The following is a 25,984-nucleotide window of genomic DNA, read 5'->3' on the forward strand; positions in this document are numbered from 1 at the left end:
TGATTTGTTACTGTTTCCTATTACGGTAAGATTGATTTTATATGTATTTTTTAGTGTTCACCAAAACTGAATGAATGTAAAACGCCTTCCTATATGATAAATGCTCATGTTTATTAATGAAAAAATGAGAAGCTAAACTTGTAGGATACAGTGCATTTGAGAAGTATTCAGACCCCTTGAATTTTGTTACATTAAGGCCTTACATTTTGTTACATTACAAAGCAAAAACAGGTAGATTTGTTTTGTAATAATTTTTTTAAATGGAAATATCACATTTACATAAGTATTCAGACCCTTTACTCAGTACTTTGTTTGGCAGCGATTACAGCCTCGAGTCTTCTTGATTATGACGCGTCAAGCTTGACACACCTGTATTTGGGGAGTTTCTCCCATTCTTCTCTGCAGATCCACTCAAGCTCAGTCAGGTTGGATGGGGAGCTTTGCTGCACAGCTATTTTCAGGTGTCTCCAGAGATGTTCGATCGGGTTCAAATCCAGGTTCTGTCTGGGCCACTCAAGGACATTCAGAGACTTTTCCAGAATCCACTCCTGCGTTGTCTTGGCTGTGTGCTTAGGGTCGTTGTCCTGTTTGCAGGTGAACCTTTGCCCTAGTCTGAGGTCCTGAGCGCTCTGGAGCAGGTTTTCATCAAGCATCTCTCTGTACATTGCTCCGTTCATCTTTCCTTCAACCTTGTTTCTCATAGTCTGAGAGTCCTTTAGGTGCCTTTTGGCAAACTCCAAGCGGGCTGTCGTGCCTTTTACAGAGGAGGGACTTCAGTCTGGCCATTCTACCATCAAGGCCTGATTGATGAAGTGCTGCAGAGATGGTTGCCCTTCTGGAAGGTTCTCCCATCTCCACAGAGGAACTCTGGAGCTCTGTCAGAGTGACCATCGGGTTCTTGGTCACCTCCCTGACCAAGGCCCTTCTACCCCGATTGCTCAGTTTGGCCGGGCGGTCAGCTCTGGGAAGTCTTGGTGGTACCAAACTTCTTCCATTTAAGAATGATGGAGGCCTCTGTGTTCTTGGGGACCTTCAATGCTGCACAAATGTTTTGTACCCTTCCCCAGATCTGTGCATCGACACAATCCTGTCTCGGAGCTATAGGGACAATTTCTTCGACCTCATGGCTTGGTTTTTGCTCTGACATGCACTGTCAACTATGGGACCTTATATAGACAGGTGTGTGCCTTTCCAAATCATGTCTAATCATTTGAATTTACCACAGTTGGACTCATAAGTTGTAGAAACATCTCAAGGATGATCAATGGAAACAGGATGCACCTGAGCTCAATTTCGAGTCTCAGCAACAGGTCTGAATACTTATGTAAATAAGGCATTTCTGTTTTTTATTTTTAATACATTTGCAAAATTTCAAAAACACTTTTTTCTTGGTCATAATGGGGTATTGTTTGAAGATTGGTGAGGGAACAAATATATTTAATCCATTTTAGAATGAGGCTGTAACGTAGCAAAATGTGGGAAAAGTCAAGGGGTCTGAATACTTTCCAAAAACTCCAAGGCATTCTTACCAGAAGATAAAAGCGAGTCTAATATCAATGCCACAACTAAGCCTGGTAAACGAGATCACATTACCATAAACTATTGCTATTAGAGAGTGCACAGATTCTTCTGCTTTTTCACAAATTGCCTATGTGTGTAGTTCTAATTTGATGGTTAAGACGGCTAATAATGAAATGTTTTCTCAACACTTTATTTGAAATTCTGGTGTGTGTTTTTCCACTCTCACTGTAACACAGTTCATAAACTCTAATCATGAGACTCACTCATCATGACCACCCTCAAGGTGTTTGTGCATCAGTACCCTTTTCACAAACTGTAATAAATAATATTTTATTTTCACACTGTCCATTTCAGCACACTTCTGGGGAAGGGGGATATCTAGTTAGTTGTACAACTGAATGCTTTTAACCGAAAAGTGTTTTACGCATTTAATCCAACCCTTCTGAAATCAGAGATGCCTTAATCAACATCATGTCATCGGCTGCCGTGGAGCAGGTGTTGTTAGGGGGGTTAACTGCCTTGCTCCAGGGCAGAACGGCTGATTTTTCCACCTTGCCGGTGTTGTGCCGAAAATCTCCCCCAACATGACCCAAGAAACGTTTAAATTTGTAATTTTAGAGAATGTATATAAAAATATAGCCATCATTTTCTGCTGTAAGTAGGTTATAACACATCAAGGAAGACAAACCGTACTTCTCTGCTACTTGAAGAGTTAATGGACGATATTGTTTTTTCATAGCCCGGTGCCCCGGTTGAATGGAGATTACATTTCATGTACAATAGAATGGACTGAACTATACAAACTCTGCCCACCCATGAACTCTCCCATTCAATCATCGCTCCTTTAATTCTGTGACGTCAGACACGGGAATCACGTGTCTACACACTTCGGAATATAGATTTTGTTGAGGCGTTTTGCCTGAGTTTGGAAAACATTAGGGAAGGACTGCCTTCAAACTATTATGCACACAATCTGTTAACATATGTACACATTTCCTTGTGACATGGTAGAGAAGTGCATAGAGTATTTATAGGAACAGGCTTTTATAACGCTATCAGCGGACTCGAGCAAGTATGGAAATCGATGGGAATTCATTGTTTGTGGAGATTCACCCACATCATCATGAAGTAGGAATAGCAAAGCGACTGAAACTTTTTTGATCAGTGCGCGGAGTGTTTTTATTCTTTATATTTTAAATTAATACATTTGAAATTAATAAAAGAAAAATCGGTGTGTTTTTAATCAAAGACAAGTGGAAAAGAATTCAAGCGAGAGCCTGTGAGAAAAGAAGCTGTCCCATGTAACGAAACGTAATCGTTTAAGTTTGTTTTTAGCTAGTTTTAGAGATTTTTTTGTAGTCCTAGTTTTTGTACAAATACTATATCATCAATTGAGTGTATATAAGGCGCCCGATATATCTTTTGAAGCCATGTCTTAGAGAAAATTGTAAGCGGTTTTAACAAGTTTTAAGAAGTTGTTTTGGCTACTACACCAAAGATGAGGTCTTCTTTGGCTCCCGGCATTAGACTGATCACGTCCTTCTCAAGAGACAGCTGGTAAGTTGACACTGTCTTTGAATTATATTGTGACACCCTTTATGGAAACAAAACTAAATGCATTGCATTTTACAGTATGTACTTTGATGATGGGGGAGGGGAAGCGGCGGTTTTGTCCTTAATCAGCTAGATGTCAATGATTGGCAAGATATTTGGTGTCATTCTATCTATGCATTACTGACATACTGACATTCTAGAATGTTAGGAATTAGTCAACCGTCTAGATTTCATTTGAGTGTTTCATTAGGTATAGTTAAACCCCATATTCAAATATGTATTTGCAAAAAGAAGCATTGACAATCATAGAATGTTACATGCAATCATCCTAGGTGAAGGCTCTTGGATTTGGAAGGCTGTTGGATTTCTGTAACTATTCTGCAATCAACAAAACGTTCTGCATTATTGCTGTCACTGATCCAGTATGCTTAAAGGGTTAAAGGTCACAGCAGGCTTAGTCTCAGGCACTACACTTCCTCCCGAATGGCTGAGTCTGAAATGGCACCCAATTCCCTATGTAGTGTACCACTTTTGACCACAGCACATGGTCAAAAGTAGGACACTAATATGGTGTAATTTGAGAAGCATTCTACATGTTGTGCGCAATTAGCCTGGGTATGAGGAGGTTACACTAGGTTGTAAGTGAGGTGTTAACTGAATTTAACTTGTGGTAAAACCTGACTTTCCACTCCAGGAAAAGTAAACAGTCAGTATAGAACATGCACTGTGTGTGGGTTGTAGCTAGCTGCCTTCCTGTGCAGTGTGCACCTAGTGTCATGAGGCAGCCAGGTCCCTGTACTGCTCCCAGCACTGAAGAACTATTCTGAATACCCTGTTTTGTTTCCATGTCAGGTTCCCACAAAAAAAAAGCTTATGTGTACTGTCTACTGTACAGACAAGTCCATGTGAACGATGGTTTTGTGTTCTCCCCAGAACCCTCTCCAGGATGGTAGTTTGAAGCTTGCCTCTCGGTCTCTCTCCCCTCTCCTTCCTTCCTGGTCCTATGATGCTAACATCCCTGGAGACTTCTAGTCTAGACCATGTGAAAGAAAGAGACTGTCCTAAAAACTGTAGAGGGTGTGCTTTGACTTACAAAGAGGTCGAAGTTCATGGCATGGTATTTGCTTTGGATAACATTAGAATGAGCTCTTCTACTCTCTCTGTCCAGGTACCGAGGTTTCACCCTCTTCCTCACCTTCCTCTTCTATACCAGCTACCATCTCTCCCGGAAACCCATCAGCATCGTTAAGGTGATATACTGTCTCCACAAACCTGTATTAAACGTTATTGAAATGTATGACCACACTGTTTAGCTTTTATATTGTTACATCTCTAGGTGTTCTAGGCCACAAAATCCCTAGAACACTTGAGCCGCACTACAATAGTTAACACTATATACCGAACAAAAATATAAAAACAACATGTAAAGTGTTGGTATCATGTTTCATGACCTGAAATAAAAGATCCCAGACATTTTAAATACACACAAAGTTTATTTCTGTTGTGCACAAATTTGTTTACATCCCTGTTAGTGAGCATTTCTCCTTTGCCAAGATAATCAATCCACCTGACAGGTGTGGCATATCAAGAAGCTGATTAAACAGCATGATCATTACACAGGTGCATCATGTGCTCGGGTCAATAAAAGGCCACTTTAAAATGTGCAGTTTTGCCACACAACACAATGCCACAGATGTCTCAAGTTTTGAGTGAGTGTGCAATTGGCATGCTGATTGTAGGAATGTCCACCAGAGCTGTTGCTAGGGAATTTAATGTTAATTTCTCTACCATAAGCCGTCGTTTTAGAGAATTTGTCAGTACGTCCAACCGGCCTCACAATCGCAGACCACGTTTAACCATGCCAGTCCAGGACTGCCGCATCCGGCTTCTTTACCTGTGGGATCGTAAGACCAGCCACCCAGACAGCTGATGAAACTGAGGAGTATTTCTGTCTGTAATAAAGCCCTTTTGTGGGGAAAAGCTCATTCTGATTGGCTGGCCCTTGCGCCCATTGGGGGGGGCAGTCTCCCAGGTGGGTGGGCCTATGCCCACCCATGGCTGTACCTTTGCCAAGTCATGTGAAATCCATGGATTAGGGTCTAATTTATTTATTTAAATTGACTGATTTCCTTATATGAACTGTAACTTAGTCAAATATTTGAAATTGTTGCATGTTGTGTTTATGTTCAGTATAGCTTGTGAGAAAGTGATTTCATAGTTGTTTTTCTTTCAAGACGTTTAGTTCTTTGCCATCTTTATGCAGGTTGTCTTAAAGGCTGAGTGTTTTTATGTCCATGTGTGTAATCTCTGCTTATTGCCCCATGCATGTACAGAGTCAGCTGCACAGAAATTGTTCCACCCTCATTCGACCTCCAAACCTCAATGGAACTGACAATGAAACCTGGTGTGACTGGGCGCCCTTTGGTGAGTTTTCTGAGTGCTTACAAAACCAACATCTAGAAAGCACAACATGTCAGTAGAATGGGACCGCAGATTTCATTTGGATATTTTCGGTGTCCTCTTGTTCTGTCCAGACCAGGACAACTACCAGACACTGTTTGGAGCCGTGGACAACTCCTTCCTGGTTGCTTATGCCATTGGCATGTTTTTCAGGTAGGCAGAAGGATGTATTTGATTGTGTTTTGTATATGTGTGTTAACTCACTACAAGCAGTTGACCAGATGATGTTGTGCGGTTTGACAGTGGGATATTTGGAGAGCGCGTGCCCCTGCGCTACTACTTGACCATCGGTATGCTTCTCAGTGGTCTCTTCACGTGTCTGTTTGGCCTGGGCTTCTACTTGAACATCCACTCAATATGGTACTACGCCTTCGTCCAGGTACGGGTTAAATCTCCTCCAAAACCATTCAGTCACTTGCTCACACTCTGCAGCATAGTTACCAAATTTTTTATTTATTACTTTATTTATACTTTTTTTCGCCATACACTACCATCCCTTCCCTGACTGGAGTAAACTAACGGGAAACAATACTTCTACTGCTACTTACAGCCAGAGGTGTGGACTCGAGTCACATGACTTGGACTCGAGTCAGATTCGTGTCACAAATATGATGACTTGAAAATCGTCTTTGACTTTAACACCAATGACTCGTGACTTGACTTGGATTTGAGCCTTATGACTCGACCTGACTTGATACCCTCCCCAAGCCCAAATATAAAAAATGATGCTATTAAAAAAAGTGTGCAGCGCATCAACTCTTCATTTAACGGATTACAGTTTGAATCGGACAGCAGCCAATCAAATTATGCCAGCTGAGAAAAAGTTGTGCGTGGCAGTGCAGAGGAACGTCGGCGGGTGAATTCAGATGGAGCCCTTGGAAAGATGATACCCCAAATTATTATTTTCGGATATAAAGACAACGCTGTATCAACAAAAAACGGATTGCAACTTGCAAAACATGCGGGAATAAAATTACAGACTGAGGCGCAACAATTTCCAACTTTGTTCAACATTTGAAGCTGCACAAAGAACGGTAAGTCGTGGCTAATATAACCGACAGTTATATATATTTTATTACTTTACTAGTGTATCATGTAGACTAACGTAACGTTAAATCAATGAGCCTCCACACAGTCAGTCAGTGCGGGAACGTGATCATTGCACTCAAGATTGAGCTACAACTGGCTAGGAATTTCTTATTGCACAAGTCCAGGTAGCCCCTTTCTGTTTCAGTATCATGTGACAGCGATAGTGTGAGGGAGGGAGGCTGAGAGAGTGTTTCAATGACAGTACTTTTCTCAAGGCTGTTTGTGAGAATGCAATGTAGGAAACCAGCCCTCCCACCTTCTCAATTTTTATTTGTATCTCTTTCTTTCTCTCTTTCTCGTTGAGATACTTTTTGTATCACAATCTCCCTCTCTTTTTCTCTCATTGGGTCGGGTGTAGGGACATATTTAATGTTGAAATAACAGAGAATTTAAAGACCTCAATCTCCCTCTTACTTTCGTAGGCAATGAATGGACTGGTGCAGACAACGGGCTGGCCTGCAGTGGTGGCCTGCGTTGGGAACTGGTTTGGAAAAGGGAAGTGAGTGAGACATATCCTTACTGTAGACTGGTTCAGCAATGCTGACTACGCAGTATCAGTACCCTCTTTTCCATCTCGTGCAGGGTTTTTATCTGTTGCTCACAGTCAGTCACATGATGTGAAAGTAAAAACAACTGTCCATTCAGCACCTTTGGTTGAGCAGGTTTGATTGTAATAAGATTTTGGACATTCAAAATAGGAACTATTTACAGGCGTCCAGTTCAATTCAGCATTTGAATGCCAAAAGCTGTCCTCGGTATTTAGTAAGCTGTCTCACTGTTCACCGTCAAGATGTACAATGTTTCTCAAGGTAAATCCACCTCTCATTTCCATCCTATCTGTATGTGTCTGTCCCTCTCCCTCCAGACGAGGGTTCATCATGGGTGTCTGGAACTCCCACACCTCGGTAGGCAACATCCTGGGCTCGCTCATCGCTGGCGTCTTCGTATCCTCGGCCTGGGGCATGTCCTTCATCGTGCCTGGCATCATCATCGCCTCCACTGGCGTTCTCTGCTTCTTCTTCCTGGTGGAGAGTGAGTCTGACCTCTTGGCCCGTATTCTTAAAGCGTCTCAGAGTAGGATTGCTGATCTAGAAGTTTTGCCTTTTAGATTATAATGAATGGACAGAGGGGGCCTGATCCTAGATCAGAGTTCCTACTTTGAGACGCTTTATGGATATGCCCAGACCTTGTTCAAAACATGCCAATAGTGCTGACTGTAATCCATTACAATTTATTGAAGCTTGATAGATCATAGTCAAAATGTTCATTGCTACTATAAAGTTATGGAGGATACATTTTTATTAAGCTAGTTTGAAAAATAATCATGTTGCATTTCAGAGTTTTCACTGCAGGCATTTCATCTTAAACCTAGACTGTTAACATTAAGACAAAATGTAAAATGAGAGTTGGCTTGTCCCAAGACTGTATTTTGACATGAAAATGTATTTGTGAGCAAAACCTTTTTTCTGTCACAGAACCAGAAGATGTCGGTTGCAGCCCTCCGCAACACCATGTAAGTACAACCAAAGAACACATTAAGTAATTGGTGCCCTTAGTAGTATAGAGAAGGGCTGCCTTGCTAAAGGCCACAAGGGCAGTAGGTGTAGGTTGCACCTGAGATATGATGCCTGGCCCACTTCACTAACCTCTAGGCTACCAGCTATGCCCAGTTTTTGACCTTATTTTTGTATTGTGATGACCACCGTTTTGTCATTACATTACTTTCCTTCGTAAGACTTGATATTATAGAGTAATAAAATAAATGTCAGACAGACCTATTCAACCTTAAAACAGTCAATAGTTGCAGCCCTGGTTAGACCCATGCTAATTGCTGTGTACGGACAGGAGGACAATGAGAAGGAGCCTCTCTTACAGAACTCATACAGTAATGAGGAGATCTTCAGCAGTCCTGGCCAGTCCAACTCTATCTCCTCTGAGCCGGCAGAGGAGCACACCAAGGCCATCAGCTTCTGTGGGGCCCTCAGGATACCTGTGAGTGGGGATCACAATCTACTTTCATTTCAAGCTGTTTCAGTTGCTGAATCTCAGCAAATGTTACACAAGTATTCCTCTGGCAAAACACAGGCAATCAAAAATAATAATGGGTTGTATTTTATGTCACTGCACCTAAGCCTTGAATTCCTGTTTGACCTCTGTTGTGACTCATTGTTGGTAATTACTCTCAAAACCCACATGAATGCAGTTGACTGTTGTTATGACAGTTGCTATGACTGTGTAATATGTTTGTTATCTTACAGGGCGTGATGGAGTTCTCCCTCTGTCTGCTGTTCGCTAAGCTCGTTAGCTACACTTTCCTCTACTGGCTTCCTCTCTACATTGCTAACGTTGGTACGTACTCAGTTTAGCTCCTATTTGTTTACAGTTGTCATTTCACCTGAGGGTTCAAATGCTAACAATGTTTATAAGCTGATAATGATTTGCTTTGCATTGTGAGATAAGCTGTCAATTAATTTTGCGTACTGTGTCACTTAAAATTCCCAATGTTTATTTCCTCAGCCCATTTTGACCCCAAGGAAGCTGGGGACATGTCAACACTATTTGATGTAGGAGGAATTGTTGGTAAGCCTTAACAGTTTTGTGGCGGACTTTATATGGCATTATCTAACCTTCTTATAGCCCAATAATCTGTAAAATCATATGAGGAACCAGGAAGCTCTTCTCTGATTACCTGGATGTTTTGTCTGCACTGTAGTTATAACAAATCATAGAAATAATGAGTGGTTTCTGCAGTCATAACAAAAGAGGCATAACAAGTAATGTCTGCAGTCATAACATAACAGGCATAACAAGTCATGTCTGCAGTCATAACAAAACAGGCATAACAAGTCATGTCTGCAGTCGTAACAAAACAGGCATAACAAGTAATGTCTGCAGTCATAACAAAACAGGCATAACAAGTAATGTCTGCAGTCGTAACAAAACAGGCATAACAAGTAATGTCTGCAGTCATAACATAACAGGCATAACAAGTAATGTCTGCAGTCATAACAAAACAGGCAAAACAAGAAAATGTCTGCAGTCGTAACAAAACAGACCATATACAGTGTCTTGGAAAAGTATTCATATCCCTTGGATTTCTTCAGTTTATTGTGTTACAAAGTGGGCTAAAAATGGATTTAGTTGTATTTTTTTGTCACCAATCTACTCAAAATACTCTGTCAAAGTGGAACAATTCTAACATTATTCTAACAGAAAAATTTGACTCGCTCTCTGTGAAAAAATAGGGGTTAACATGATTTTTGAATAACTAACCCTTCCTCTGTCCCCCAAACATACAGTTGAAGTCAGAAGTTTACATACACTTAGGTTGGAGTCATTAAAACTCGTTTTTCAACCACTCCACAAATTTCTTGTTAACAAACTATAGTTTTGGCTAGTCGGTTAGGACATCTACTTTGTGCATGACACAAGTAATTTTTCCAACAATTGTTTACAGACAGATTATTTCACTTATAATTTACCGTATCATAATTCCAGTGGGTCAGAAGTTTACATGCTCTAAGTTGAGTGTGCCTTTAAACAACTTGGAAAATTCCAGAAAATTATGTAATGGCTTTAGAAGCTTCTGATAGGCTAATTGACATCATTTGAGTCAACTGGAGGTGTACCTGTGGATGTATTTCAAGGCCTACCTTCAAACTCAGTGCCTCTTTGTTGGACATCATGGGAAAATCTAAAGAAATCAGCCAAGACCTCAGAAAAATAATTGTTGACCTCCACAAGTCTGGTTCATCCTTGGGAGCATCTGTACAAACAATAGTACACAAGTATGAACACCATGGGAACATGCAGCCGTCATACTGCTCAGGAAGGAGACGCATTCTCTCTCCTAGAGATGAACATACTTTGGTGCGAAAAGAGCAAATCAATCCCAGAACAACAGCAAAGGACCTTGTGAAGATGCTGGAGGAAACCGGTACAAAAGTATCTATATCCACAGTAAAACGAGTCCTATATCGACATAACCTGAAAGGCCGCTCAGCAAGGAAGAAGCCACTGCTCCAAAACCGCCATGAAAAAGCCAGACTACGGTTTGCAACTGCACATGGGGACAAAGATCGTACTTTTTGGAGAAATGTCCTCTGGTCTGATGAAACAAAAATAGAACTGTTTGGCCATAATGACCATTGTTATGTTTGGAGGGAAAAGGGGGAGGCTTGCAAGCCGAAGAACGCCATCCCAACTGTGAAGCACGGGGGTGGCAGCATCATAGGACTGCTGTCTCCCCCTGTGTGTTAAGGGTGTGTGCTGTGTTTCTGCAGGGGGCATCGTGGCTGGACTGGTGTCGGACCAAACTGGGGGCAGAGCCTCTACCTGCTGTGTCATGTTAATCCTGGCTGCCCCTATGGTGAGTGTGCTTTCACACATAAGACATCACTGGCTTTTAACCATGTGTAACACCATGGCCATTTATAGTGTCTCTTTAGTATAGTACACTTATGACTCCTTAAATTGTAAATGTGGCATTCAAGGGAAATCTGTACATTCCAAACTTTAGAAAACCGGTGCTGGGCAAAATATACTGTTGATAAGGAAAGGCCTGCACAAATACCTGAATTATAAATGTGGACTAGACACTTTATATTCACTTATGAAAAGAGGCAATTCTCTATGTCAAAGTTTTGATCACACAATCACATATATGCAATGTAAATATGACTGCATGATGGACACAGAAAAAGGAATTTGGCTGTGCTTGGAGCTCTGGATTTGGCAGTGAACTTCACCCGCTGCCCAAGCCTGAAAACATTTTATGTTAGTCCGTGAGCTCCTTTACAGTAGTGTGTCAATCCGTTTTTCAGCATAGCTCAATGTTTTCCTTTGGGTCTGCATGTGGGTTAGTAAATCCTTCAAGAGTGACACATTTGACCCACGATCCAATCTAAATGTTTGTTTTTTGTTGCTTTCCTAGCTGTTCCTGTTCAACCACATTGGACAGCATAGCCTAGCAACCACAATCGGTAAGAGTTAAGTTATTCTGTATGAAATTTGACTTTGAAGCCATAGAGCTATTTTGGTTTCAACGCCTCTTACTGAACTACATAAATGCTCCAATTTAACACATTGTACATTGTACTTTACTGTGTGTCGGTTGTGTGTTTGTAGCCTGTGGATTTCACATTTACGCTTTGTCATTTGGCAGACACTCTTATCTACGACTTGCAATCGGTGCAACCAATATAACAACCACAATATCACTATGAAAAGCTTATTAAAAATAGCCTTTGTCTGCTAGCTAGCATACTGTACATGCCTGATCCACTTGTTGCTGTTTTCCTCTGCCTTGTAGGGATGCTGTTGGTGTGCGGAGCCCTGGTGAACGGCCCCTACGCCCTCATCACCACCGCTGTGTCTGCTGACCTGGTAAGCACATCCATCCCAGGCTGCACTGCTGCATACCTTTCTCACATGAAGTCCTCAGCTCTCCCGAAGTGGAGATAAGCCCTTCTTTGCCCCCTCTCACCCCAAATTCCCCAGGTTCCCTGTTAGTCCAAGACACTGTCTAATGCGTCTTTCCTCGATTCCTTGCATTCTATCTCCCTCGCCTCTTTCTCAAACCGTGTTGGAGAAGACGATCCCAAGGTCCCTCCCGTCAGACCTTCACCTTCCATGCGTTTTGAGAAGAGGCGGAGGAGAGAGAACGCAAGGAATTGAGGAGAGACACATTTGGAAAGAGTCCAAGTCTTTTATGCTGAATGTTGATTCAAAATGAGGGTTTTCCTTTCATAGGGGACGCATGAGAGCCTGAGAGGAAATTCTAGAGCGTTGTCAACGGTCACTGCAATTATTGACGGCACGGGGTCAATAGGTATGTGGGGAATTTCTAGGACACACACGGGGGATTGGTACTCTTTGATCTTGTTGTTTTTAGATTTGATGCTTGTAATGGTAACTAGTCATGGGTTGGTGGTGCTAAGATGCCTTTGTGTGCCTGTGTCAATGCATGAAGGAAGGTTTTTATTTTAGGTCGCCTATGTTTTGAGAGATGCTCAGTCATTGCAGTGTTATGTGACAATTACAAATTGTATACAGTTTATGTACAAGGTCCATGGCTCATACAAAACTATTTTCCATTGTAAATCATGTGGTGTTCTAAAGGCAGACTTTTTATGATTGTTGTCCCAAATCAGATTGTATATCCAGTCCTGGTTTCAGGTGCTTTGGTTCCCCTGACTCTCTTATTTTCTGACTGTCCTCTAGGTGCCGCCCTAGGTCCTCTGTTAGCAGGGCTGATCTCTCCGACGGGATGGAACAATGTCTTTTTCATGCTGATCACTGCTGATATACTCGCCTGTTTGGTTAGTTTTTAATCTTTGTTTTTATTAACATGTTTTATAAATCACTACAATATTTTTGCCACATGTTCAAAGAAGGTGCTACACCTGTGGATTTTGTACAAAATGAATGATACCCTTGATACCAAATGATACACTACATTACTACAATACACTACAAAAGTATGTGGACACCCCTTCAAATTAGTGGATTCGTCTATTTCAGCCACGTGTATAAAATTGAGCACACAGCCATGCAATCTCCAGAGACAAACATTTGCAGTAGAATGGCTCGTACTGAAGAGCTCAGTGACTTTCAATGTGGCACCATCATGGGATGCAATCTTTCCAACAAGTCAGTTTGTCAAATTTCTGCTCTACAAGAGCTGTCCCGGTCAACTGTAATTGCTGTTATTGTGAAGTGGAAATGTCTAGGAGCAACAATGTCTCAGCCACAAAGTGATAGACCACACAAGCTCACAGAACAGGACCGCCGAGTGCTGAAGCATGTAGCGTTTAAAAATTGTCTATCCTCGGTTGCAACACTTCGACCGAATTCCAAACTGCCTCTGGAAGCAACGTCAGCACAAGAACTGTTCATTGGGAGCTTCATGAGATGGGTTTCCATGGCCGAGCAGCCTCACACAAGCCTAAGATCACCATGTGTAATGCCAAGCGTAGTCTGGAGTGGGCTAAAGCTCGCTGCCATTGGTCGCTGGAGCAGTGGAAACACGTTCCCTAGAGTGATGAATCAAGTTTCACCATCTGGCAGTCCAACGGACGAATCTGGGTTTGACAGATGCCAGGAGAACGCTAACTGCCCGAATGCATAGTGCCAACTGTAAAGTTTGGTGGAGGAATATTGGTCTGGGACTGTTTTTTAAATTGTGTTACATATATATTTCTATGTGTAAAAACATAGATATGTTTTAGTAAGCTGTGTTGAGTGTGCTGTCTCCCTGTTTTCTAGCTGCTGTCCAGGCTAGTGTATAAAGAGGTGAGGGGCTGGTGTGGACACAGCCCCAGACATAGAGGGTAAGCCGCTCACGACTACACTGCTGGGAATGATAACCAATCAGGAAACCCAAAGCTGGTTTCCTTTTCTTATGATAAAGAGGCTGCTAAGTGCAATAAGTCATGTTAGTCATAAAATCATACCCATTTTATCCAAGAAATGAACAAATACTGGCTGCTTCACTTAAAAGGGGCAAAATGCAATTTGACTTGAGTGTGGACTAAAATGACTATTCCTTTAAATACAGGTCAAAGCCACAAATAGAGCTACTTCCCAGAGCTTTATACATTAGCCTTTCCCTAGAGGTTAAGGGTGCTCATTATTCTACTCCAAAGTGGCCTCCAGGCTGCTGATTAATTGGCTAGCTTTAATAAGGGAAAAATTGCAATTGCACCTCAGGCTATTTTAAAAAATCAAAAGTTGTCATTCACGATTAACCTGGGACCTTGATTGCGTCTTGAGAGTTGTATATTTCCACCAGGTTCCCATAGGATTTGAGACGTGATTGTCTTTGAATGGATGACTAGAGTTGGTGTTATTAGACACTGTATCAAATTATTTATATATACATACACTACCGTTCTAAAGTTTGTGGTCACTTAGAAATGTCCTTGTTTTCCATGGAAATATAGTCAAGACGTTGACAAGGTTATAAATAATGATTTTTAATTTAAATAATAATTGTCCTTCAAACTTTGCTTTCGTCAAGGAATCCTCCATTTACAGCAATTATAGCCTTGCATACCTTTGGCATTCTAGTTGTCAATTTATTGAGGTAATCTGAAGAGATTTCACCCCATGCTTCCTGAAGCATCCCCCACAAGTTGGATTGGCTTGATGAGCACTTCTTACGTACCATACGGTCAAGCTGCTCCCACAACAGCTCAATAGTGTTGAGATCTGGTGACTGTGCTGGCCACTTCATTATAGATAGAATACCAGCTGACTAAATATTTCTTGCATAGTTTGGAGCTGTTCTTTGGGTCATTGTCCTGTTGTAGGAGGAAATTGGCTCAAATTAAGCGCCGTCCACACGGTATGGCATGACGTTGCAAAATTGAGTGATAGCCTGCCTTCCTTCAAGATCCCTTCTACCCTGTACAAATTTCCCACTTTACCACCACTAAAGCACCCCCAGACCATCATATTGCCTCCACCATGCTTGACAGATGGTGTCCAGCATCTTTTCATTTTTTCTGCGTCTCACAATTGTTTTTCTTTGTGATTCGAACACCTCGAACTTAGATTCGTCTGTCCATAACTTTTTTTCCAATCTTCCTCTGTCCAGTGTCTGTGTTCTTTGGCCAATAAAAATGAAAGATTAGATGGGCAAGTCTGAGATATGGCTTTTTCTTTGCAACTCTGCCTAGAAGGCCAGCATCCCGGAGTCGCCTCTTCACTGTTGACGTTGAGACTGGTGTTTTGCGGGTACTATTTAATGAAGCTGCCAGTTGAGGACTTGTGAGGTGTCTGTTTCTCAAACTAGACAGTCTAATGTACTTGTCCTCTTGCTCAGTTGTGCACCGGGGCCTCTCACTCTTTCTATTTTGGTTAGAGCCAGTTTGCGCTGTTCTGTGAAGGGGGAAGTACACAGCGTTGTACGAGATCTTCAGTTTCTTGGCAATTTCTCGCATGGAATAGACTTAATTTCTCAGAACAAGAATAGACTGACGCATTTCAGAAGAAAGTTCTTGAGCCTGTAATCAAACCCACATATGATTATTCTCCAGACACTCAACTAGTCTAAAGAAGGCCAGTTTTATTGCTTCTTTAATCAGCACAATAGTTTTCAGCTGTGCTAACATAATTGAAAAAGGGTTTTCTAATGATCAATTAGCCTTTTAAAATGATTAACTTGGATTAGCTAACACAACGTGCCATCGGAATACAGGAGTGATGGTTGCTGATAATGGGCCTCTGTACACCTTTGTAGATATTTAATAAAAAATCATCCGTTTCCAGCTACAATACTCATTTACAACATTAAAAATGTCTACACTGTATTTCTGATCAATTTTATGTTATTTTAATGGACAGAAAATGTGCATTTCAACAAGGACATTTCTAAGTGATCCCAAACTTATGAACGGTAGTGTGTGTATAAACTCAGCAAAAAAATAAACGTCCTCACTGTCAACCTGCGTTTATTTTCAGCAAACTTAACATGTTGAATCTTATGTTCATACAAATATTTACCAGTGGTGGGCCGTCAGGGCCTGCAAGGCCTTCTCTGCTGGCCTAAACATCATCAGAATATAATTTTTTTTTAAATATATTTTCCCACAAATATGTATTAAATTATTCCCCAGAGTAAGAGTTATACTCTTCATTTCATAGCTTTCCTCTTGGTTGCACTGCTTCCAGCCCCAGGTTGAGATTTTGAGGGCTGGTCTTTATGTTAGATCTTTTATCCAATCATATTCAGCCATCATGTGTTGCCAGGGGTCTAAAATCTGCCCTCAGGCCTTCAGAATCAACAGTGCGGGCGCTTGTAGCTTATAGTGAATGGAAATGAAAATTTAGTGTCAACCAATCAGCTTTAGAGTTGGCTATTGTACGCCTTCTGGCTGGCTCCAGTGTTACACAGGAGCCAGCTAGCAGGCGTAGTGCGTGCACCTTTTGATTGGATTACCAATATTGAGAGGCAGGTCCTATGGAGATCTAGGAAACTGAATTTGATAAACGAATTAATTACTACTAAGCTGTTTTTTCAACCCACAATGGCGGAAGGAGGAGAAGATATCGATTTGGTCGAGGATATAATTATAACGCCATTCTCAAGACGAACTTTTCAAGAAAAGTTAGACATTGTAAGGAGAGGTCGCCCGACGCCACAAAGCCTGTCACAGGCGGGAAAGTGCTTCGTTCGCTCGCCACTTTCAAAGTTTCAACTACGAGCGCTGTCAATGGCTCACAGGCTCCTAACAAGCAATGGTGCTTTTGAAAACTTTTGGGGACACCGGAGTGGATCGACAGCTCAAAGAACAAACGCGCAGGGCAACGGAGCTGGACAATGAAAAGGTGAAGGGAAATATTGAAAAGACTCATTGATTGTGTCATGTTTTTGGGTAAACACTGTTTACCCAAAAATGTCAATTTGTCAATTTCAAGGTGACGCAACGCCTGGTTATACTGCGTTTCTGTCTAAATGTATAGTTTCTAGAGCCATGGCATCATAATGAGGTGGATTAATTCGGGTGGGACTGTGTAGTACATCACTGAAGGCCCAGGCCCCAGGCCCACGGCACGCCACTGATATTTACACAACTGAGACATAAACTGAACAAGTTCCACAGACATGTGACTAACAGAAATGGAATGATGTGTCCCTGAACAAAGGGGGGGTTAAAATCAAAAGTAACGGTCAGTATCTGGCGTGGCCACCAGCTGCATTAAGTACTGCAGTGCATCTCCTCCTCATGAACTGCACCAGATTTGCCAGTTCTTGCTGTGAGATGTTACCCCACTCTTCTACCAAGGCACCTGCAAGTTCCCAAACATTTCTGGGGGGAATGGCCCTTGCCCTCACCCTCAGATCCAACAGTTCCCAGACATTCTCAATGGGATTGAGATCCGGGCTCTTCGCTGGCCATGGCAGAACACTGACATTCCTGTCTTGCAGGAAATCACGCACAGAACGAGCAATATGGCTGGTGGCATTGTCATGCTGGAGGGTCATGTCAGGATGAGCCTGCCGATAGGGTACCACATGAGGGAGGAGGATTCCTTCAACGATAAATGCGAATCCGACCATCACCCCTGGTGAGACAACCGCGACTCGTCAGTGAAGAGCCTGTCCTGTCTGGTTCAGCGACGGTGGGTTTGTGCCCATAGGCGACGCTGTTGCCAGTGATGTCTGGTGAGGACCTGCTTTACAACAGGCCTACAAGCCCTCAGTCCAGCCTCTCTCAGCCTATTGCGGACACTCTGAGCACTGATGGAGGGATTGTGCTTTCCTGGTGTAACTCGGGCAGTTGTTGTTGCCATCCTGTACCTGTCCCGCAGGTGTGATGTTCGGATCCTGTGCAGGTGTTACACGTGTTCTGCCACTGCGAGGATGATCAGCTGTCCGTCCTGTCTCCCTGTAGTGCTGTCTTAGGCGTGTCACAGTACAGACATTGCAATTTATTGCCCTGGCCACATCTGCAGTCCTCATGCCACCTTGCAGCATGCCTAAGGCATGTTCACGCAGATGAGCAGGGACCCTGAGCATCTTTCTTTTGGTGTTTTTCAGAGTCAATAGAAAGGCCTCTTGTGTCCTAGGTTTTCATAACTGTGACCTTAATTGCCTACCGTAAGCTGTTAGTGTCTTAACGCCCGTTCCACAGGTGCATGTTCATTAATGGTTCATTGAACAAGCAAGGGAAACAGTGTTTTAAACCCTTTACAATGAAGATCTGTGAAGTTATTTGGATTTTTACCAATTATCTTCGAAAGACAGGGTCCTGAAAAAGGGATGTTTCTTTTTTTGCTGAGTGTGTGTGTGTGTGTGTGTGTGTGTGTGTGTGTGTGTGTGTGTGTGTGTGTGTGTGTGTGTGTGTGTGTGTGTGTGTGTGTGTGTGTGTGTGTGTGTGTGTGTGTGTGTATATTTAAATGTATTCATCACATGCTTGGTAAACAGGTGTAGTCTAACAGTGACATGCTTACATATAGGCCTTTCTCAACAATGCAGAGAAAAAGAAAATGGAGAAATAATAGCAATGTAAAAAAAATAAAAAATAAATACACAATGAGTAATGATACACTAGGTGCCAGTGTCGAGTCGATGTGCGGGGGTACGAAGTAATTGAGGTAGATATTGTATGTGCATATAGATAGGGGTAAAGTGACATAATAAACTGTATCAGCAGCGTATGTGATGAGTAAAATAAGTAATGTGATGAGTATGCGTATGTGATGAGTAAAATAACTTAGTGCAACAAGGCTCAATGTAGATAGTCCGGGAAGCTATAGTCCGGGAAGCTAACTTAAGGATTCCACCCTTTTTTCAATTTTCGCCTAAAATGACATGCCTAAATCCTCCTGCCTGTAGCTCAGGACCTGAAGCAAGGATATGCATGTTCTTGATACCAATTGAAAGGAAACACTTTGAAGTTTGTCGAAATTCATGTAGGAGAATATAACACATTAGATCTGGTAAAGATAATACAAATAATTGTATTTAAAAAATAAATTAAAAAATTACATGTTGTACCATTGTTGAAATGCAAGAGAAAGGCCATAATATATTATTCTAGCCCAGTTGCAATTTAGATTTAGCAAAGTATGTGCAAAGTTTTAGACTTGTTCAATGAACCATTGCATACAGTGGGGAGAACAAGTATTTGATACACTGCCGATTTTGCAGGTTTTCCTACTTACAAAGCATGTAGAGGTCTGTAATTTTTATCATAGGTACACTTCAACTGTGAGAGACTGAATCTAAAACAAAAATCCAGAAAATCACATTGTATGATTTTTAAGTAATTAATTTGCATTTTATTGCATGACATAAGTATTTGATACATCAGAAAAGCAGAACTTAATATTTGGTACAGAAACCTTTGTTTGCAATTACAGAGATCATACGTTTCCTGTAGTTCTTGACCAGGTTTGCACACACTGCAGCAGGGATTTTGGCCCACTCCTCCATATAGACCTTCTCCAGATCCTTCAGGTTTCGGGGCTGTCGCTGGGCAGTACGGACTTTCAGCTCCCTCCAAAAATGTTCTATTGGGTTCAGGTCTGGAGACTTGCTAGGCCACTCCAGGACCTTGAGATGCTTCTTACGGAGCCACTCCTTAGTTGCCCTGGCTGTGTGTTTCGGGTCATGCTGGAAGACCCAGCCACGACCCATCTTCAATGCTCTTACTGAGGGAAGGAGGTTGTTGGCCAAGATCTCGCGATACATGGCCCCATCCATCCTCCCTTCAATACGGTGCAGTCGTCCTGTCCCCTTTGCAGAAAAGCATCCCCAAAGAAGGATGTTTCCACCTCCATGCTTCACGGTTGGGATGGTGTTCTTGGGGTTGTACTCATCCTTCTTCTTCCTCCAAACACGGCGAGTGGAGTTTAGAACAAAAAGCTCTATTTTTGTCTCATCAGACCACATGACCTTCTCCCATTCCTCCTCTGGATCATCCAGATGGTCATTGGCAAACTTCAGATGGGCCTGGACATGCGCTGGCTTGAGCAGGGGGACCTTGCGTGCGCTGCAGGATTTTAATCCATGACGGCGTAGTGTGTTACTAATGGTTTTCTTTGAGACTGTGGTCCCAGCTCTCTTCAGGTCATTGACCAGGTCCTGCCGTGTATTTCTGGGCTGATCCCTCACCTTCCTCATGATCATTGATGCCCCACGAGGTGAGATCTTGCATGGAGCCCCAGACCGAGGGTGATTGACCGTCATCTTGAACTTCTTCCATTTTCTAATAATTGCGCCAACAGTTGTTGCCTTCTCACCAAGCTGCTTGCCTATTGTCCTGTAGCCCATCCCAGCCTTGTGCAGGTCTACACTTTTATCGCTGATGTCCTTACACAGCTCTCTGGTCTTGGCCATTGTGGAGAGGTTGGAGTCTGTTTGATTGAGTGTGTGGACAGGTGTCTTTTTATACAGGTAACGAGTTCAAACAGGTGCAGTTAATACAGGTAATGAGTGGAGAACAGGAGGGCTTCTTAAAGAAAAACTAACAGGTCTGTGAGAGCTGGAATTCTTACTGGTTGGTAGGTGATAAAATACTTATGTCATGCAAATTAATTACTTAAAAATCATACAATGTGATTTTCTGGATTTTTGTTTTAGATTCCGTCTCTCACAGTTGAAGTGTACCTATGATAAATATGACAGACCTCTACATGCTTTGTAAGTAGGAAAACATGCAAAATCGGCAGTGTATCAAATACTTGTTCTCCCCACTGTATCTGTTCAAAATGTTGTATCAAGACTGCCCAAATGTGCCTAATTTGGTTTATTAATACTTTTAAGTTCATAATTGTGCACTGTCCTCAAACAATAGCATGGTAGTCTTTCAATGTAATAGCTACTGTAAATTGGACAGTGCAGTTAGATTAACAAGAATGTAAGCTTTCTGCCCATATCAGATATGTCTATGTCCTGGGAAATATTCATGTTACTTACAACCTCATGCTAATCACATTAGCCTACGTTAGCTTAACACCGATCCTATAGAGGTTTTAAGTACCTGACTATGTTTTCAAATGGTCAAAAAGACACATAGCTTCCTCCAAAAAGACACACAGCTTCAATTTCTCAGGCACCAATTTTGCTAGGGCTGTCTGGGAGTGGTCTGAGTGGTGAGGGGAACACTGAAAACTAGCTAATGGAATTTAGAATGCACTTCCTGTTTTATTAACTAATTTACCACCTGGTGAGGTCACCAGGCAGGCCAAAACTCCATCACACCAAACAGGCTGACATTTCAGGCAGTGTTTTTGAACAGCTCTTACACCAAATAAATAAATCTAGTTTTGGGCTGCACTGGGGCTTGTAGGCTTTTTTAAAATGATAGCAAGACTACATTACCCAAAATACATGGTGTAACGTGTTTGGGTTTGTCATAATACAGTTACACTACAAGCCAAGGTGTCTGTTTCTTTGTGCTACAAAACGGTGTTGAAGGTTAAAGGAAGCTGTATGGTGGATAATCCACAACTGCGCATCGCGCCGGCCACTCTCACGCTGTCCCGTTTATTCCAAGTTCCAAACTAACCCTCACATCCTGTGAAATAATGTTGCTTTCAAATAAAGCAAGACCCCATCTCAAACAACAATTGTGCACCTCATTGCTCTATGCTGCCCCCCATTTATTCCACCTCCCAAACTAACTCGATAGCATTAGCCTCTCTCCAGCAAAATTGTGAGTAGTTTTAATTTTATCAATCAATCAAATGTATTTATAAAGCCCTTCTTACATCAGTTGATGTCACGAAGTGCTGTACAGAAACCCAGCCTAAAACCCCAAACAGCAAGCAATGCAGGTGTAGAAGCATGGTGGCTAGGAAAAACTCCCTAGAAAGGCCAGAACCTAGGAAGAAACCTAGAGAGGAAGCAGGCTATGAGGGGTGGCCAGTCCTCTTCTGGCAGTGCCGGGTGGAGATTATAACAGAACATGGTCAGGGTTCCATAGCCGCAGGCAGAACAGTTGAAACTGGAGCAGCAGCACGGCCAGGTGGACTGGGGACAGCAAGGAGTCATCCGGCCAGGTAGTCCTGAGGCATGGTCCTATGGCTCAGGTCCTCCGAGAGAGAGAAAGAAAGAGAGAATTAGCGAGAGCATACTTAAATTCACACAGGACACCGGATAAGAAGGGAGAAATACTCCAGATATAACAGACTGACCCTAGCCCCCCGACACAAACTACTGCAGCATAAATACTGGAGGCTGAGACAGGAGGGGTCGGGAGACACTGTGGCCCCGTCCGACGATACCCCCGGACAGGGCCAAACAGGTAGGATATAACCCCACCCACTTTGCCAAAGCACAGTCCCCACACCACTAGAGGGATATCTTCAACCACCAACCTACCATCCTGAGACGAGGCCGAGTATAGCCCAAGAAGATCTCCCCCACGGCATAACTCAAAGGGGGGCGCCAACCCGGACAGGAAGATCACGTCAGTGACTCAACCCACTCAAGTGACGCACCCCTCCTAGGGATGGCATGGAAGAGCACCAGTAAGCCAGTGACTCAGCCCCTGTAATAGGGTTAGAGGCAGAGAATCCCAGTGGAGAGAGGGGAACCGGCCAGGCAGAGACAGCAAGGGTTGTTCGTTGCTCCAGTGCCTTCCCGTTCACTTTCACACCCCTGGGCCAGTTACACTCAATCATAGGACCTACTGAAGAGATGAGTCTTCAATAAAGACTTAAAGGTTGAGACCGAGTATGTGTCTCTCAAATGGATAGGCAGACCATTCCATAAAAATGGAGCTCTTTAGGAGAAAGCCCTGCCTCTAGCTGTTTGCTTAGAAATTCTAGGGACAGTAAGGAGGCCTTCGTCTTGTGACCGTAGCGTACGTGTAGGTATGTACGGCAGGACCAAATCGGAAAGATAGGTAGGAGAAAGCCCATGTAATGCTTTGTAGGTTAGCAGTAAAACCTTGAAATCAGCCCATGCCTTAACAGGAAGTCAATGTAGAGAGGCTAGCACTGGAGTAATATGATCAAATTTTGGGGTTCTCGTCAAGATTCTAGCAGCCGTGTTTAGCACTAACTGAAGTTTATTTTGTGCTTTATTTGGGTAGCCAGATATACTCAGTTGAAGATTCTGTGGTGGTTCCTACACCGCCAGTCCTCAAATATGAAATGACATTGAATTAATCAGATCCAATGATCTGGTGCCTATGTTAATAACCGGAATAGGTTTGCATTCGGTCCATTCTGAAATAGGCTAATCTAACCTTGTGTTGGCAGGTTCAAAGAAATCTGAGTGGCCACCTGGGACAAGAGACTGTATCACACCTGCGAGGATGGGCGCAGGAAAAATGACCCAGTAATAATCCCTGAGGCACACCATGATTCATACGGTACTAGTCCTTTCATCCTTCAGCCTTAATGGGTCCAGACCTCGTCCCCAGTGGATGAAAGGAGCTGAAAAAGGAGGAAGGGGCCATTGATATTCTGGGACCGTCTGACAGAGAGAACATGTCCCTTCCTCAAGTGACCGCAAAGCTCTTTCTCTTTTAAACCCAAAAAATACACTTTAATTTTTTTTTTTTAATAGACTGTCTCTCTTATAGCCCCTCTCAGTGCAGTGTGCATCTTTCATGTTTTAGCATTACAATTCTGTGCACACTGCCTTTCCCCAATCTCCCCTCCAGTTGACATCATTTTGCACAGCCGGGGGATGCCAAACTACATAAGCAGTAAAGGAGGAGTTTCAAGGTAATCAAGGGCTGTGGAGGTGAATGTCATCACCAACAAAAACACAACAGATAAGGAAACATTTGCTGACCGATCTATAAAAAGAAAAAAAAAGAAAAATCTCAGACACCATCACATTATTCCATTTGTCTCTGATGCAAATGGTTGTTGAAATGTTTATTGATCAATGATTAGAAGTTAGTTTGTATCCACCATGTGCACTTCGTTGTTTTGTTTTTGACTCCACCCCTCCTAGCCGGCCTCGTCGTCAATTTTGAGCAGGGTGTGTGATGCTACTGATGGTTTGTCGGGACTAATATTTTTTACGGTTGTGGCTAGATAAAGAGTTCCCAAACTTTTTTGGCCCACGACCCCTTTAGATTTTTTTTGTGATTTTTAATTGTCTATAACCGTCTATTACAAATCAATCTGACAGTACCTTTGACAGTATTTCAATCTGAAGGAAGTATGGTTTGAAGTGACTGAAATGCATCAGAAAGGTATTGGGAAGTTCAGAAGATCATCACGCAATAATTCTGTGTAGAAAAGAACACCATCATTGATGTTCTTTTCCCACCCAGTTTGATTTAGTTAGCGCCTAGTCTTTTGTACTCTGTTCTAATGAATCCTGCGTGGCTTGTGGGCATTGTAGAGGAAAACATACGTGTTTTTTAGAGTCTTATCTTTCAGTGATGGGGTTATAATATTTTGTAGCTTAAACCATTCAAAAGATAGAGCCACATTTGTAGAAAGAGAACAGAAACCGCTCTGTTTATTACAACTAAAACTAGCAGCTTCTATGAACTAAGCAAGATTTCAGACTTTCTCTTGCGACCCCCATTGGGAAACGGTGGGCTAGATGGAGTTCAGCTACGGAGAGAAGTTTCTGTACATAGCAGGTTAGGAGAGTTCATTTAGCAGGTTAGGAGAGTTCATTTAGCAGGTTAGGAGAGTTCATTTAGCAGGTTAGGAGAGTTCATTTAGCAGGTTAGGAGAGTTCATTTAGCAGGTTAGGAGAGTTCATTTAGCAGGTTAGGAGAATGAAGTTAAGGTTAGGAAAAGGGTTGGGCTTAGCTAAAATGCAACGGTTGTCAACAACTGTTGTCCTCGACGCGACATCTAGATGGAGCTGTACTCCATCTAGTCACAATCGTAGGAACCGTCTCTCCCGACAAACCATCGGTATCATAACAGGGGCTTTTGACTTTTGCCGTCGGGCTCCTAAATTGCAAGTTGAGCGCCAACTCCTCCCACGCGACCAACAAACGAGCTCACCCAATGTTTTCAAGTGGGACTTTGATTGTAAATGTATCCCTTTTAGTGGCACGCTACCTACTCTCCTACATATTTATTTGGCATAGAAGCTAAAATGTAATTTGGCTCTATACTCCAGCTTTTTGGATTTGAAATCAAATGAGCCGACAATACATAATGTCACCTTTTTATTTTGGGGTGTTTTCTGTTTAACTATTTAGAAATGAAAGCATTTTATGTATCTAGTCCCCCCATTTTTGAAGGTGTCATACGTTTTTAGACAAATTCACTTAGTGTATTACATTTATTCAAGTTTAGTATTTGGTCCCATATTCCTAGCACACAATGGCTACATCAAGCTTGAGACTAAACATTTGTTGGATGCTTTTGCTGTTTGTTTAGGTTGTGTTTCAGATTATTCTGTGCCCAATAGAATGGTAAATAATGTATTTTGTCATTTTGGAGTCACTTCTATAGTAAATAAGAATATGATATGTTTCTGAACACTTCTACATTAATGTGGATGCTTCCATGATTCCAGATAATCATGAATTAATTGTGAATAATGATGAGTGAGGAAGTTAGAGGCATAAATATTATACCTCAACCTCCCCTGTTATTGATAATGATGAGAGGTTAGAATTTTTTTAGGGGCATGATCTTTGTGCGTCTAACTTTCTCGCTCATCCTTATTCACCCTCAAATAACAGGTCACATTCTGTCTTGTAGGGTCATATAAAACATTTAATATCAAATCCAAAATGCTGGAGTATAGAGCTGAATGTAAAAGTTTTAGCTTCACTGGCCAAGTAAATACCTAGGGGACCAGTGTCCGTATTCCTTTTTTTTTTTAATGAATTGATGTTTCATTCTTTGTAGATATTTATTTTTTGTTGACATTTTAGTCATTTAGAAGACTCTCTTATCCAGAGTGACT

The 25,984-nt window shown here is 42.2% G+C and overlaps 1 protein-coding gene across 3 annotated transcripts; it reads left to right on the forward strand.

Annotated features, from left to right (window-relative positions):
- Positions 1 to 2,426: 2,426 nt before the first annotated feature.
- Positions 2,427 to 25,978, forward strand: slc37a2 (solute carrier family 37 member 2). 3 transcript variants are annotated; one of them, XM_039005180.1, is made up of 18 exons: positions 2,427 to 3,078; positions 4,244 to 4,325; positions 5,409 to 5,499; positions 5,610 to 5,688; positions 5,779 to 5,914; positions 7,047 to 7,123; positions 7,490 to 7,656; positions 8,100 to 8,137; positions 8,470 to 8,616; positions 8,883 to 8,973; positions 9,142 to 9,204; positions 10,908 to 10,993; positions 11,558 to 11,606; positions 11,936 to 12,009; positions 12,376 to 12,454; positions 12,847 to 12,944; positions 13,891 to 13,955; positions 23,344 to 25,978. In XM_039005180.1, the coding sequence occupies exons 1-18, from the start codon at positions 3,020 to 3,022 to the stop codon at positions 23,357 to 23,359; spliced, it is 1,497 nt and encodes a 498-aa protein (XP_038861108.1). In that variant the 5' UTR covers positions 2,427 to 3,019; the 3' UTR covers positions 23,360 to 25,978. The 3 variants fall into 3 exon arrangements, with proteins under 3 accessions (XP_038861108.1, XP_038861111.1, XP_038861110.1); XM_039005183.1 differs by having other exon boundaries at positions 8,500 to 8,616; XM_039005182.1 differs by lacking the exon at positions 13,891 to 13,955.
- Positions 25,979 to 25,984: the final 6 nt, after the last annotated feature.

Source organism: Salvelinus namaycush, chromosome 12 (assembly GCF_016432855.1).
Source record: "Salvelinus namaycush isolate Seneca chromosome 12, SaNama_1.0, whole genome shotgun sequence".
NCBI lineage: Eukaryota > Metazoa > Chordata > Actinopteri > Salmoniformes > Salmonidae > Salvelinus > Salvelinus namaycush.